The sequence below is a fragment of the Bos indicus x Bos taurus genome, chromosome 1, assembly GCF_003369695.1.
Source record: "Bos indicus x Bos taurus breed Angus x Brahman F1 hybrid chromosome 1, Bos_hybrid_MaternalHap_v2.0, whole genome shotgun sequence".
Classification (NCBI taxonomy): domain Eukaryota; kingdom Metazoa; phylum Chordata; class Mammalia; order Artiodactyla; family Bovidae; genus Bos; species Bos indicus x Bos taurus.
In genome coordinates, this window is record NC_040076.1 from 81,388,964 (window position 1) to 81,404,648 (window position 15,685).

The 15,685-nt window shown below is 43.4% G+C and overlaps 1 protein-coding gene across 2 annotated transcripts in view; it reads left to right on the forward strand.

Annotated features, from left to right (window-relative positions):
- The window catches only part of LIPH (lipase H), a 53,470-nt gene that overhangs the window by 31,570 nt on the left and 6,215 nt on the right, over positions 1–15,685 (forward strand). The window contains exons 6-9 of one of the 2 annotated variants that reach the window (XM_027538970.1): positions 943–1,110; positions 2,924–3,019; positions 4,878–4,989; positions 13,088–14,444. In XM_027538970.1, the coding sequence (XP_027394771.1) occupies positions 943–1,110; positions 2,924–3,019; positions 4,878–4,989; positions 13,088–13,091 (380 nt within the window). In that variant the 3' untranslated portion in view covers positions 13,092–14,444. Of the gene's footprint in view, positions 1–942; positions 1,111–2,923; positions 3,020–4,877; positions 4,990–13,087; positions 14,445–15,685 lie in introns of those variants that run through there. The other variant, XM_027538964.1, reaches the window with a different exon arrangement.

Here is a 15,685-nt window from a genome sequence, read left to right on the forward strand (position 1 = left end):
GCACATTCTGGAGAAGTCATGGATTCTTCTTGATCGGGTACAAGGCCCAGGCAAACTCGCTCACTTCTCCATGGCCCTCAAGACCCTCAGAAATGCCAGAAAGGCCTCGTGCTTATCTCCTGCTGACTCCCTATGATCACTCCTTGTGCTCTATTCCAGATACCTCCCAAGCTGTAAACCCTCACCTCTCAGAGCTGAGCTAGGTTTGACTTTTGTACCTTGATCAAGGTCCCACCTGAAGGAGCCTTTGTATCTATCCTAACCTTAGATCACAAAGTTGGTCTTTACATCCGTTTCTCCATCCAACCCTGGGGGGAAGCACCCTCCATGCTTTTTCACAGCTACCTCCTCTCTTTGCCCTCCTTGGGGTCTTTCTCTACCAGTTTCTCCCCAATGCCTTCTTTCTCTAATATCTTTACTGGTTTAAATGTGCTTCTTTCTGCTAAAAACCTCCAAGGGATCTCTGACTACCCTGACATTTCAGGGACAAAGGAAGGACAAAGTCAAATCCTTGAACATCTCTGAGTCTCAGTGTCCTGCCAGATAAAATGGGGATAATCATGCCTCTCTTGTCACTTACTGTTTGTCAGCATAAATCTTGATCTATCGGGTTTTGTAAGGATTAAACTGAATTAAGTACACTGGAGCTATTAGCACTGTGCCTCGTGTGTAAGAGACATAATCAATTATGTGGATGAACAATATGCAAGGGACTTCCCTCGTGGTCCAGTGTCTGGGACTCTGCACTCTCAATGTTGGGGGCCGGGATTCAATCCCTGGTTGGGGAGCTGGATCCCACATGCCCCAACTAAAGATCCCATGTGCCACAGCTAAGACTTGGTGCAGCCAAATAAATTTTACAAAGAACAAAAGACAATATGCGATACACTATTTACTACTAAATGCTACAACTATTCTTTGATTATTCCTTATACAACCAAGGAATGCAGTACTTCAAGTGTGACCACCAGAGGTCCGTGTACCTGTACCTTTCTTCCTTGAGAGAGAACTGCACCATCACCGCGTATCCCTGTGACTCCTACCGGGATTATAGGAACGGCAAGTGTATCAACTGTGGCATATCACAGACGGAGCCCTGTCCCGTTCTGGGTAAGTCCAGCCAGCAGTTTCCCACTCTGATTAACAAAGAGCTAATTTCTGGTAGAATCTCAGCACCATTTTAACCGTCTAAAAACGGGCCTGAATATCCTGTGTTCCATCTAACGATGGGCCTGAATATCCTGTGTCTTAATTTCCTTAGCTTTTTCTAGCCAATAGTTCTGTGAAGTACTCTGGAGTCTCCTGATACTAAAGAATGTTAGAAAAGCAATCTATATAGGATTTCATCCAGAACGGAGTGCCACCTCCCTGGATGCTTTATTCTAGCAAGAAAAAGGAGGTTCCACAAGAGTTTCACCTTACGCAGTCTACTCCCGTGGGGTTAGGAACACCCTTCTCCAGGCATACAACCTCTCTGTTAGGGGACGGTCTTACAGGGTGACCCCTTCTAACAAGTCATATCCGTTAATGCTCCCACATCACACTCCGGTGTTCTCTGCATGTACACAAACACAGGGTGAGCTGGAGTAATAACCATGGAGGCTATTTGGATATTTGCTAAGCGTTAGTGGAAATATCGGAGAAGGCAATGGCACCCCACTCCAGTACTCTTGCCTGGAAAATCCCATGGATGGAGGAGCCTGGTAGGCTGCAGTCCATGGGGTCGCCAAGAGTCAGACACGACTGAGCAACTTCACTTTCACTCTTCACTTTCATGCATTGGAGAAGGAAATGGCAACCCACTCCAGTGTTCTTGCCTGGAGAATCCCAGGGACGGGGGAGCCTGGTGGGCTGCCGTCTATGGGGTCGCACAGAGTCGGACACGACTGAAGTGACTTAGCAGCAGCAGCAGCAGCAGTGGAAATATTCCAGGTGATGATGACTTCGCAACTAAATGGTCGTGACAATTTTCTAATTGTTCCCAAAGGAAAAACTCAAGTTAACATCAGGTTAGGCTATAGACAAGGGGTTCTCAACCTTGACTGTATATTTGAATATGGAACTTTTAAAAAATACTGATTCCTGGGTCCCAGAATGCGGAGGCCACTCCCTAAGCAGTGGGAAAAGGGGAGAGAGAGAGGCCCCAGTGCCAGCCCTTAGCTTCATTCCTGCTGGCACAGTCACAAACAAGGATGTTCTCTTACCTCTCGACATAGTCACATGGCCATTCCAAGTTCTGTGCAGTTTAGGGGCCCAATTATAGTTCTTCAAAAAAGTGCATTGTTTTGCAAAAGTGATGCTGCTCTAGGTATAAATCTGAATCTGTTTTAAATAATCTAGAAAATGAAGGATTACTGAAAAATATCAGTGCTGTTTTTAGTCTAGGACTTCCCTGGTGGCTCAGTCGGTAAAGAATCTGCCTGCAAAGTGGGAGACCTGGGCTCAATCCCTGGGTTGGGAAGATTTCCTGGAGAAGGGCATGGCAACCCACTCCAGTATTCTTGCCTGGAGAATTCCATGGAGAGAGGAGCCTGGTGGACTATAGTCCCTGGGGTCACAAAGAGTCGGACACGACTGAGCGACTAAGCACAGCACATTTTTAGTTTTCAGTGTGTGTCACTCCCCACACCCCTGCTCCTGAGAACCAGGGCTGGGTGATGTGATGTCAATAGAAAGAGGGAAAAGTCACTGGAGGGTCCTTTTACAAGCCCCAGCTCTTAGGGCTAGGGTTGTGAAAAAAGTAAGGGGGCTGCTGGGGAGGGGCATGCCCTGGTGGCCCTGCAGGTCCTCACCACGGGGGTGGGTATGAGGGCGATTGTCTCGGCGGTGGTGGTGGCAGTCAAACCCGATGTTCAGTCTCCCCAACTGCTTTTATGTTTGTAGAACACATGTTGACATTACACTCTTCTGACTTGTTTTATAGGCTATTATGCTGATAACTGGAAAGACTATTTAAGGGAGGGGGATCCTCCTATGATTAAAGCATTCTTTGACACGGCTGAGGAGAAACCCTTCTGCAGTGAGTGGTGAATGTGCTTGTTTGCTGTTGCCCGACTCTTATTTTTGGAATGTCTGAGTCTCAGCTTCCTGGTTACTTCTTGGCACGTGAAGGCCGTGGTGAAGCATGGACTTTGGAGCTGGAAGGACCTAGGTTGAATCTTGACTCTACCGCACAACAGCTGTATGACCAAGACATTTAACCTCTCTGAGGCTCAAAGTTCTGCTTGGTAAAACGGGGACAATCATGCCTACCTTCTGGGTTAAAAGAATTAAAATCTCAACAAGCCATAGTTGTTAACTCCACTGGATGGCCATTCTAATTACTGAGATCTTCCAGAAAATTTGCTTGAGACATGAGGTTATGACTAGGAAAAGTCAGCTGTCAGCCACATCTATAGGCCAATTCCAGCTCCAAAGTAGCCACAGTGACCTTCTAAAGACATTGAGAGGTTGGGTATTCAAGATGGAGGCTAAATAGGCCAGCAGATGATTAGATGCCCTAGGAAGCAAGTAGGAATTTCCCTGGGTAGATGTACATCTTACAATCTTATCTCCCTTTTCACTTTCCTTGGGAGTCTCCCTTCTAAAGGGGGTTGCACATCACCAGGTTTCCCTCCTCTTTTGGAGCATGTGTAGCAGCTCAGGGTTTGGAATCTGCCTGATCCAAATGGGACAAGTTCCTGAGTAATAACAGGCCATGAAACAGCAACTCCATGGCTGACGTTATGCCCTCGTAGGACTGTCATCTCCCTGAGCCTCTTTGCCCTTCTCTGAAAGTCTGACCCAGAGATAGTAAATTTGACTATCATGGTGGGATCCCCATCTTTCCAGATCATTCTCAACCTTGGGGTAGGTAGGAAGAAAGAGTCGGTAGGAAGAAAAGTTCTCTGGACATATTATGTGCCCTCGTTCATTCAGTAGGAATTAATGGGTATCAATTGGAGGGAAATGGCAAACCACTCCAGTATTCTTGCCTGAAGAATCCCATGGACAGCTGTCATGCTACAGTCCATGGGGTCACACAGGGTTGGACACGACTGAAGCGACTTAGCAAGCAAGCAATGGGTATCGATAGGTATTTCTGCTGGGATTACAAAGGAATCATCATCCCTTCCCAGTTATTGTTGTAGCATTAAAATATTTTAGCTTTTTTTTTTTAACCCCATAAGACATCACACAGGCAATATTTGCATGGATATACACATTCACTTACCACTTTTTTGATTATCATTTTTCTTGTATTTTGTAAATACAGTAAAGTGTGCTGACTAAAGAGGGGAGAATACCGGAGCATGATAAGAACTCTGAGAGAGACCTGACTTAGTCTGAGCATCAGTGAAGGCTTCCTCGAGGAAGTGCATTAAGTCAAAACCTGAAGGATGAATTGGCAAATGGGACAAAGCCCAGACACAGGAGAGAGCGTGGCAGTGCAGGTGGCATTATGGCATGACTGGGCAGAGATGACGGAGGCTGGGTAGGCTGGTGGACGTGACCCAGACTGCGAAGGCCTTGTCAGCTGGTGAGGGTCTCCACATGGCCTATTTAGTTTATTCTGAAGCGGGCAGGAATTGTGGTGAATCATTCATACTTGGCAGTAGGCCATGACACTTCAGTCATTAACGTGGGAACACTGATCCGAGAGTGGTGCCTGAACATGGCAACTGGATACCATTGAGTTCTGCCATCACTCAGGCCATCTTTACCAAAGAGAATAGAGAGAAATATTGGAAAATTCTGCCCTGAATCTTTGCAGAAAAACTAGAGAGGAAGGGAAAAAGAGACCTAGTTATTAGGTAGGTCAGGTTTTCAGGAACTGAACATTCAGGAAAGCATTTGGGAATATTTCTCTCACACCATGCTTTCTCTCTGTTTTGAAGTATATCATTACTTTGTGGATATTATAACCTGGAATAAGAATGTAAGAAGAGGATCCATTACAATCAAATTGAAAGACAAAGCTGGAAACACGACAGAATCCAAAATCAATCAGTAAGTTGGGCTAGGATTATTTGCAATTTGCTACTTTCTTTTTTGTTCAGGGAAGTTAAATTCCAAATATATCAACTTTTTAATCATAGAACTGTATGTGGCTTTGTCCTGTGAAAGATATAAAGGGAATATGTTGCTTTGTGGCTCTTGATCTTTCACACTGTTTACAAATGGAACTGGTGCAGAAATTTTCTTTCCTTCTACTTTCCTTCCCCACTTCTTTCTCCCTCCCTTCCCTCCCTTCCTCCCTCTCCTCCTTCCTTCCCTTTTTCCCCCTCCAAATTCTTCCCCCATTTAGTTTGTTATATAATACTGAGCAGAGTTCTCTGTGCTATACAGTAGGTCCTTGTTGGTTATCCATTTTATTTTCTAAATAACTTTATCTACTTATTGTCTGTGCTGGGTCTTCACCGCTATGCTCAGGTGAGTAGGAGCTACTCTCTAGCTGCGGTGTGCAAGCTTCTCATTGCGGTGGCTTCTCTCGTTGCGGAGCACAGGTGCTAGGTATGTTGGCTTAGAGCTTAGTTGCCCCACAGCATGGGAAATTTTCCCCGACCAGGGATCGAACCCGTGTCCCTTGCATTGGCAGGTGGATTCTTATCCATTGTACCACCAGGGAATTCCTGGTTATCCATTTTAAATATAGCAGTGTGTACATGTCGATCTCAAACTCCCTAACTTTCCCTTCCTCTCATTCCTCTCCACTGGTGACCATCAGTTTGTTCTCTAAGTCTGTGAATCTGTTTTTTAAATAACTTCATTTGTATCATTTCTTTTTTATCATACCAGATTTCTCTTTCTCTGTCTGACTTACTTTACTCAGTATGACAGTCTCTAGGTTTTCTTATACATTTAATTACAAAAGTCATCCCTGCTCACTGTAAACGATTTAAAGCAGTAAGGAAATATGTGACATAAAAGTCCAAACCCCTGCCACATCCCAACCATCCCATGCCCACACACATACATTTCTATTCTTTTCTGAGCTCATAATATACATATATACACAAACATATATATGTATGTCTCTGACACTCAGAAAATGTATTTTGCAATAGAAAATTGGAAAAATCCTAAAAGTCCAACGAAGGGGAAATTGTTAAATGTCCCCATATAATAAAACATTATTCAAGTATTGAAGTTATTTATGAAACATTAAATGAAATGCTTATAATGCACTAAGTGGAAAAAATAAAGTTATATTTTATAAAATCATATACAGTATACAACTACAACAATGTCAAAATAATGAAAAAGAAACAAGTCAAAGTAAGTTAGATTGCCCCTTGGGTGGAAGCGATATGAGTCCTTTCTAAAGCTTCTCTTTCCTTTTCAGTTTTCTGTGCTGTTGTATATATATAGTTTTAAAAGAACTAATAATTTTTTCTTCTATTACTTCTATAATCAAGAAAAAAGGGGGCAAATCCCCAAACCTTTTAATTTAAGCAAAAGCATTTGAGACTCATTTTGTTTCCTGGGTCCTTTTATCTTCTGGACGCTTGTCTTGTCTCTTGGCCTCATTCATAGAGGACCATGTAGAAGGTCATCTGAAACTGGCAATCATCTTATGGGCTGGCTCACTGTGCAGATAAATAGGGAAGGTGTGGGGGTTCTTTTTGGCCATACCATGTGGCTTATGGGGTCTTAGTTTCTTAACCGGGGATTGAATTCGAACCTTCAGCAGTGAAAGTGCAGAATCCTAACCACTGGACCTCCAGGGAATTCCCTGTAAGTGACTTTTTCAAATGCATCCTTGGAACATAATAATAACAGCCTTTGTTTATTGAACTAAGCACATTACAGATAGTGGTTAATGTAGCTCTCACTAAAACCCTGTGAGGTGGTATTACCATCCCTATTTTTATATATGAGGAAACTGAGGCTCAGGGAGGGCAAGGGATGTGGCCAATTTCACACTCTTTTCAGCATCAAGATCCCCAGTCCATATTTTCAGGGATGGAACTGCTAGGGGCCCAATCTTGAGAAACCAGTCTCAGGTACTTTATAGGCTTCAATGAGAAAGGTGGGCAGAGCCCTCATCTGGAGAGTCTAAGAAACAGCAGGGAGACTGCAGTTCTATGAGGAGCAAAACTTGGGTTACATATTTGCTTTACATGTCTTGGAAATTTGAACTTTATATAGTAAATTTCTCCCAAGTAGGAATTCCTATGGAGAAGGAAGTGGCAACCCACTCCAGTACTCTTGCCTGGAAAGTCCCATGGACGGAGGAGCCTGGTAGGCTGCAGTCCATGGGGTCACTAGGAGTCGGACACGACTGAGCAACTTTACTTTCACTTTTCACTTTCATGCACTGGAGAAGGAAATGGCAACCCACTCCAGTGTTCTTGCCTGGAGAATCCCAGGGACGGGGGAGCCTGGTGGGCTGCCGTCTATGGAGTCACACAGAGTCGGACACGACTGAAGTGACTTAGCAGCAGCAGCAGCAGCAGGAATTCCTAAATTTGGAGGCTCCTTTCTCTCTTTTATGAAGGCTTGTTTCTTGATTAAGATAGAGAGCTTAACATCTTTTTAAAGGCATGTCCAGTCATTTATATTTTAGTTAGTTTGTGAAAAAGTCACCACCGATCAGAGAATATATGGGAAAAAAGTAAATAATTGTTCTATTTTGTGGTAAGATTATGGCTACTTTTCTTTCTTTTGCCAGGTAAACTTTAACATTTTAGTATTCAGTATCTTTACAATTTAAGAAAAGGAAAATAATATTAGGGTATGTACCTTGAGTTTTGGGGGCTTTCTGGGTAGCTCAAATGGTAAAGAATCTACCTGCAATGCAGGAGACCTGGGTTCAGTCCCTGGGTTGGGGAGGTAACTTGGAGAAGAGCATGGCAAACCCACTTCAGTATTCTTGCCTGGACAGTTCCATGGACAGAGGAGCCTGGTGGCCTCCAGTCCATGGGGTCGCAGAGTCAGACATGACTGAGCGACTAACACACACACACACACATACCACTTGAGTTTATTCAGTCTTACCAGACAGTGGGGACATATGAAGTCACATTCAAGGATATTACTTGCCTGTTGATTCTCCCTCTACACATGATTCAAATGTATTTCTTATTTTTTTAACCTTAAAAAATTCAGATATAATTCACATACCATAAAATTCACCTTTTTAAAGTTTGTAATTCACGGGGTTTTAGTATATTTACAAAACATGAAACCATCAATACCATCTAATTTCAGAGCATTTTTGTCATCTCAAAAAGAAACCCCATACTTGTCAGTAGTAATTCCTCATTCCTTCCTCCTGGCCAGCTCCTGCCAACCACTAATCTGCTCTCTGTTTTTATAGATTCTTCTATTCTAGGCATGTCATATGAATGGAATCATACAATATGTGGGTTTTGTTTCGCTTTACATGATATTTTTAAGATTCATCTATGTTGAGGCATTCATCAGTACTTCATTCCTTTTTATGGCTGAATAATATTCTGTTTTATGGACATTCCATATTTTATTTTGATCCACTGACCTCTGGCTCAGCAAGCTTCCACTGCACAGTCTGCTCACTCATACCACATTTTATTTACCCATTCACCAGTTGAAGGATATTTGGGTTCTTTCTGCTTTTGGCTGTTATCAATAATGCTGCTATGAACATGTATGTACAGGTTTTTGTGTGGACATAGGTTTTCATTTTTCTTGGGTATATACCTAGGAGTGGACTCTCTTGTTCATACAGAACTTTGTGTTTAACTTTTTGAGGAACTTCTACCAAACTGTTTTCAAAAAAGGATGCATCATGTTACGCTCCCTCCAGCGATATATGAGAGTTCCATTTCCTCCACATCCTTGCCAAGATTCTTATCGTCAGTCTTTTAAGACTTTTCTTTTAAATTATAATTAAGAAACCCATAAAATTTACCATCTTAATTGCGTTTAAGTGTACAGTTTCTTATTAAGCGCGTTTACATTGTTGTGAAACAGATCTCCAGAACTTTCACCTTGAAAAACTGAAACTATATATCCATTAAATAAAAATTTCCATTTCCGATAGCAACCACCATTGTACTATTTTTATGAATTTGATTGCTTTGGATACATTATGGGATTCCTGGTGGCTCAGTGGTAAAGAAGCCACCTGCCGGTGCAGGATACGCAGGTTTGATCCCTGCATCAGAAAGATTCCCTGGAGGAGGGCATGGCAACCCACTCCAGTGTTCTTGCCTGAAGAATCCCATGCACAGAGGAGCCTGGTGGGCTACAGTCTATGGGGTCACGAAGAGTCAGACATGACTGAAGCGACTTAGCACACAGCACAGAGACATCATATGAGTTGAATCATATAGTATTTGTCCTTTCGTGATTGGCTTTTTTCACCTAGCATTATGTCCTCAAGTTTTGTCCATGTTACAGCTTGTGACCAGAATTTCCTTTCTTTTTAAGACTGAATAATATTCCATTGGGCTTCCCTGATAGCTCAGTTGGTAAAGAATCTGCCCGAAGTGCAGGAGACCCCGGTTCGATTCCTGGGTCAGGAAGATCCACTGGAGAAGGGATTGGCTATCCAGTCCAGTATTCTTGGGCTTCCCTTGTGGCTCAACTGGTAAAGAATCCGCCTGCAGTGAAGGAGACCTGGGTTCGATTCCTGGGTTGGGAAGGTCCCCTGCAGAAGGGAAAGACCACCCACTCCAGTATTCTGGCCTGGAGAATTCCATGGAGTGACTTTCACTTTCACTGTCAGTATTTCATTGTATATATGCATAACATTTGGAGAATGTTATGGCAACCCACTCCAGTATTCTTGCCTGGAAAATCCCATGGACAGAGGGGCCTGGTAGGCTACACTCCATGGGGTCGAGAAGAGTCAAACGCGACTTCACTTTCACTTTACAGTTTCATGCATTGGAGTAGGAAATGGCAACCCACTCCAATATTCTTGCCTGGAGAATCCCAGGGACAGAGGAACCTGGTGGGTTGCCGTCTATGGGGTTGCACAGAGTCGGACACGACTGAAGCGACTTAGCAGCAGCAGCATACGTCACATTTTGTTTATCCATTCATCCATGTCTGTCTTTTGTTACAGCCATTCTCATGGGCATTACATGATATCACGTTGTGGTTTTGATTTGCAACTTCCTATTGACTTCCCTGGTGGCTCAGACGGTAAAGTGTCTGTCTACAATGCAGGAGACCTGGGTTCGATCCCTGGGTTGGGAAGATCCGCTGGAGAAGGAAATGGCAATCCACTCCAGGACTATTGCCTGGAAAATCCCATGGACAGAGGAACCTGGTAGGCTACAGTCCATGGGGTCGCAAAGAGCTGGACACGACTGAGCGACTTCACTTCACTCACTTAATGATTTAATGATGTTGAGTATCTTTCATGTGCTTGTGGGCCATGTGTATAGCTTTTTGGAGAAATGTCTGTTCAGATCCCTTACCCATTTTTCCTTTTGTTAGTCAGTTGTGTCTGACTCTTTGCAGCCCCGTGGACTGTAGCCCTCCAGACTCCTCTGTCCTTAGAATTTTGCTTGCAAGAATACTGGAGTGGGCAATCATAAAAAGGAATGTATTTGAGTCAGTTATAATGAGGTGGATGAACCTAGAGCCTATTATACGGAGTGAAGTAAGTCAGAAAGAGAAATAAATATCGTATTCTAACGCATATATGTGGAATCTAGAAAAGTACTGAAGAATTTATTTACAGGGCAGCAATGGAGAAACAGACATAGAGAATACACTTATGGACATGGGGAGAGGGGAGGAGAGGGTGAGATGTATGGAGAGAGTAACATGGAAACTTACATTACCATATGTAAAATAGATAGCTAATGGGAATTTGCTGTATATCTCAGGAAACTCAAACAGGGGCTCTGTATCAACCTGGAGGGGTGGGATGGGGAGGAAGATAGGAGGGAGGTTGAAAAGGGAGGGAATATATGTATACCTATGGCTGATTCATGTTGAGGTTTGACAGAAAACAACAAAATTCTGTAAAGCAGTTATCCTTCAATTAAAAAATAAATAAATTAAAAAAAAAAAAAGAATACTGGAGTGAGTATCCATTCCCTTCTCCAGGGGATCTTCCCAATCCAGGGATCAAACCCGGGTCTCCTGCATTGTGGGCAGATTCTTTACTGTCTGAGCCACCATAGAAGCCCATTTTTCCTTTTAAATAGACTTTATTTTTTAGAGCAATTTTAAGTACACAGCAAAACTGAGCAGAAAATACAGTGATTTCCCATATTCTTTTTGCCCCCACATAGGGGCAGCCTCCCTCAGAACCAAAGTCTGGCACCAGCATAGTGCATTTGTCACAACTGAAGAATCTACGCTGATACCTTATTCTTACCCAAAGTCCATAGTTTACATTAGGGTTCACTGCTGGTGTTGTACATTCTATGAGTTTTGTCAATTGTACGATGACATATGTCTGTCATTGTAGGATCACAGAATAGTTCACTGCCCTAAAAATCTGTGCTCTGTCTATTCATCCCTCCTTTCCCCAGCCACTGGCAACCACTGACTTTTTTTTTTTTTTACTGTTTCCATAGTTTTGCATTTTTCAGAATGTCAAATAATTAGAATCATACAGTAGGGTAACCTTTTCAGATTAGCTTCTTCCACTTAGTAATAAGCATTTAGAGTTCCTCCTTTTTTTTTTTTTATTACTTGACAGCTCATTTTCTTTTACCTTCATTTCCTTTTCTATTGTCTGATGTATCATGGGCTTCCCTGGTGGCTCAGTGGTAGAGAATTTGCCTGCAATGCAGGAGATTTGGTTTCTATCCCTGGGTCGCAAAGAATCCCCTGGAGAAGGGAATGGCAACCCACTCCAGTATTCTTTCCTGGGAAATCCCATGGCCAGAGGAGCCTGGCAGGCTATAGTCCATGGATGGCAAAGTGTCGTACATGACTTAGCAACTAAACAACAGCACCAATGACAAGCTGGTTTATCACATTTTATTTATCCATTCACCTACAAAAGACATCTTGGCAGCTTTTTAAAAATTAATTAATTTAAAAAATGTTTTGGCCGCACTGAGAGGTTTGCAGGATCCCAGTTCCCTAGCCAGGGATTGAACTTACGCCCTCAGCAATGAAAGCACACACAGCCCCAACCACTAGAACCCGGGGAATTCCATCTTGGCAGGTTTTTTTCCTCCAGGAAAGTCCCCGTCTTGGTAGTTTTGGATAAAGCTGTTAAAGATATCTGGGTGCAAATTTTTGTGTGCCTTACCCATTTTAAACTAGGCTAATTAGCTGTTTATTTTTGAGTTGCAAAGTTCTGTATATATTCTGGGTACAAGGCTTTTATAGTTTTATGTCTCACATTTAGGTCTTTGATCCCTTTGGAGTTTTTTTTTTTTTTTTGGAATATTTATTTATGTGGCCACTCCCAATCTTAGCTGTGGCATGGTGGGACTTTCATTATGGCATGCAGGATCTTTAGTTGTGGCATTTGAACTCTCAGTTGCGGCACATGGGATCTAGTTCCCTGACCAGAAATCAAACCCTGGTTCCCTGCATTAGGAGTGAGGAATCTTAGCCACCCGGCCACCAGGGAAGTTCTGTCATGTCTCTTTTTAAAATTCCTTTCTTAAGAAATTTTGCTTCTGCAGCTTTTCTTGGTTGTTATTCAGTCAGGTGAATATAAGTCTTCAATGTGTGGTGTTCCCTAAAGCACTGGAAAACAGACTTTTCCTCAAGACAATTTTCAGTTTGAAACAGCAAAATACTCTTAGGCTGCAGCATGAGGGTGATATTCTGGCTCTTCTTGAGGACATTATGGGAAGTCAGGCTGCTCTAGCCACTTTCCCCGCTTCCCTAGAACAGGAGCATTCACTGGTGGACTTCCTTTGGCTCTCTTTCCTTTTATGGGACATTATTTTGGGGGTCTGTGCCTAAGTGTTTTCCCATATCCCTTGGCAGTTTGAAATTCCACAGTGAAACCCTTGACTGAGACTGACAGTCACTGGCAAGTGCTTCCTTACCAGGTCGCTTGAGTGCAGTACTTCTTGCATCACATTTTCTTCATGTAAGCATGTATTTGTATGCTCTTTGACAATTCTGAGAAATCTTGGTAGGTTTTAACATTCTGATCTTTTGTATTTTTTCCTGTTTCTTTTCGCAGTTAGCATTTTGGATCCATCAGGGTCTGGTGCAGAGGGGACGGGCAGGTGGGCTGCCTGCCCCCTGTCTGCAGAGCAAAGGATGCCCGGGGTCTGCCCGGTGCACACGGTTCCCCTGAGAAGATCGCTTCGGTGGTCCCAAACCCCCGCGGTCACTTCACTTCTACCGGCCTCCTCCACGGGGCCTCCTCACTCACACCCAGGCCAGGCGGAGGAGCCTCCTGCCTGCAGCTGCCGCACAGATGCCGCATGGATCAGGCGGCTGTGCCACCCCGCCGCCAGTACCTAGGGCACCCGCGCATCTTCCCGCCTGCATCCTTCTGCCTGCAGCTAGCGGTCATAAAGCCCGAAACCCGTGGCTTTCCCCGCTCCCTTTCAAATGCCTTTATCATTATTGTAATTATTTTACTATGTGTGGGAATTCTTTGAGGATCTGAGTAGAAGTAGATTGCTATAGAAGGGATTTGTGTTTGCGTCAGTCTAGTTCCTGGAGATAGCATCAATCTGGGACGGCTTTACTTTTTAAACCTGAGGTTTCTCGGACCAAGTACTTCGAAGTGAAACTGCTGACCCATGTAAGCAATCTGCATCTTAGCTTCTCATAGTGTCAAGATTTGAGGGGGGAAATTTTCTGTCCCCTGAGGCGGTAGAAGGTTATTTATTTCAAATTCATGTTTAGTTTACTCTTCGCCCCCAGACGCCTCCTATTCAACTCCTGACCTTGAGGAGCCCATAGACTTTGTTTCATGTCCTACTGCCCTGCAAGGCCATGAATACTGAAGCACAAGCTTACCAAGTTCCAAAAAAGACCAACCTAGAGTGATTTCAGTATTCCCCTTATCTATTTGGATTTCTGCTTTCATGTATTTTGAGGGTTCCTCAGTATTCTTTCCTTTCTTCTTAGTTCAATGCAATTTAAAAGGTTTTTAACTTTTGTTGTTGTTGTTTGTAATTGTATTTACTCTTATGAGTTATTTACAGGGTATTTAGTGCACCATACTGCCAGAACCCATAGTTCACTGGCTCTTACTCTATTTATTCTTGTAGGAACCCAGCCTTGGTTAGTGCCTCCCTGTGTATCTCTAGACCTCGCTCTTGGTGGAAGAGGGCATCTTACCTGGGCTCACAGACAACCCTGATCAGATCCAGGTCTCCTTTTTCCTGTCCGCCTCCCTAGCACCCTCACTGGATTCTGCCATCTGCAGGTGGCATCACCTCCTCCTGGAGTCCCTACCTTTTTCTGGTTCTACAACTGCCCCTGGAGAAGTGGGAAGGATCCCTTTTTCCATTGCTATACTCTGATCAAGGAGGACTAGAGTTGAACTGTTTATAACCCTTTTTGGTTAAACCACTCCTTTCCTATTGGGTTTTTTTTTTCTCTTTATTGTGAAAAATTAAAGTTTACAGAAAAGTTGCAGTAGTACTATGAGCTTTTTCTTTTTCTGAACCATCCTATAGTTGTCACCAACATGCAGGTTCATCAACGCAAAGTACTGTAGTGTGTTTTCTACAAATAAGGACCCTCTCCTACATAACCACAATTGATCATCAGAATAAGAGAATATCATTGATCCATTGCTACCATCTGATGCTGATTCTGTTTGGAACCAATAGACTGGTTCCAAATAGGAAAAGAAGTACATCAAAGCTGTGTATTGTCACCCTGCTTATTTAACTTATATGCAGAGTACATCATGAGAAACGCTGGGCTGGATGAAGCACAAGCTGGAATCAAGGTTGCCAGGAGAAATATCAATAACCTCAGATATGCAGATGATACCACCCTTATGGCAGAAAGTGAAGAGGAACTAAATAGCCTCTTGACGAAAGTCAAAGAAGAGAGTGAAAAAGTTGGCTTAAAGCTCAACATTCAGAAAACTAAGATCATGGCATCTTGTCCCATCACTTCATGGCAAATAGGTGGGGAAACAGTGGAAACAGTGTCAGACTTTATTTTTGGAGGCTCCAAAATCACTGCAGATGGTGATTGCAGCCATGAAATGAAAAGACGCTTACTCCTTGGAAGGAAAGTTATGACCAACCTGCTGCTGCTGCTAAGTCACTTCAGTCGTGTCCAACTCTGTGTGACCCCATAGACAGCAGCCCACCAGGCTCCCCTGTCCCTGGGATTCTCCAGACAAGAACACTGGAGTGGGTTGCCATTTCCTTCTCCAATGCATGAAAGTGAAAAGTGAAAGTGAAGTCCCTCAGTCATGTCTGACTCTCAGCGACCCCATGGACTGCAGCCTATCAGGCTCCTCCATCCATGGGATTTTCCAGGCAAGACTATTAGAGTGGGGTGCCATTGCCTTCTCCGTATGACCAACCTAGACAGCATATTAAAAAGCAGAGACATTACTTTGCCAACAAAGGTCCATCTAGTCAAGGCTATGGTTTTTCTAGTAGTCATGTATGGATGTGAGAAGCTGACTGCTGAAGAATTGATGCTTTTGAACTGTGGTGTTGGAGTAGACTCTTGAGAGTCCGTTGGACTGCAAGGAGATCCAACCAGTCCATCCTAAAGGAAATCAGTCCTGAGTGTTCATTGGAAGGACTGATGTTGAATCTGAAACTCCAACAATTTGGCCACCTGATGTGAA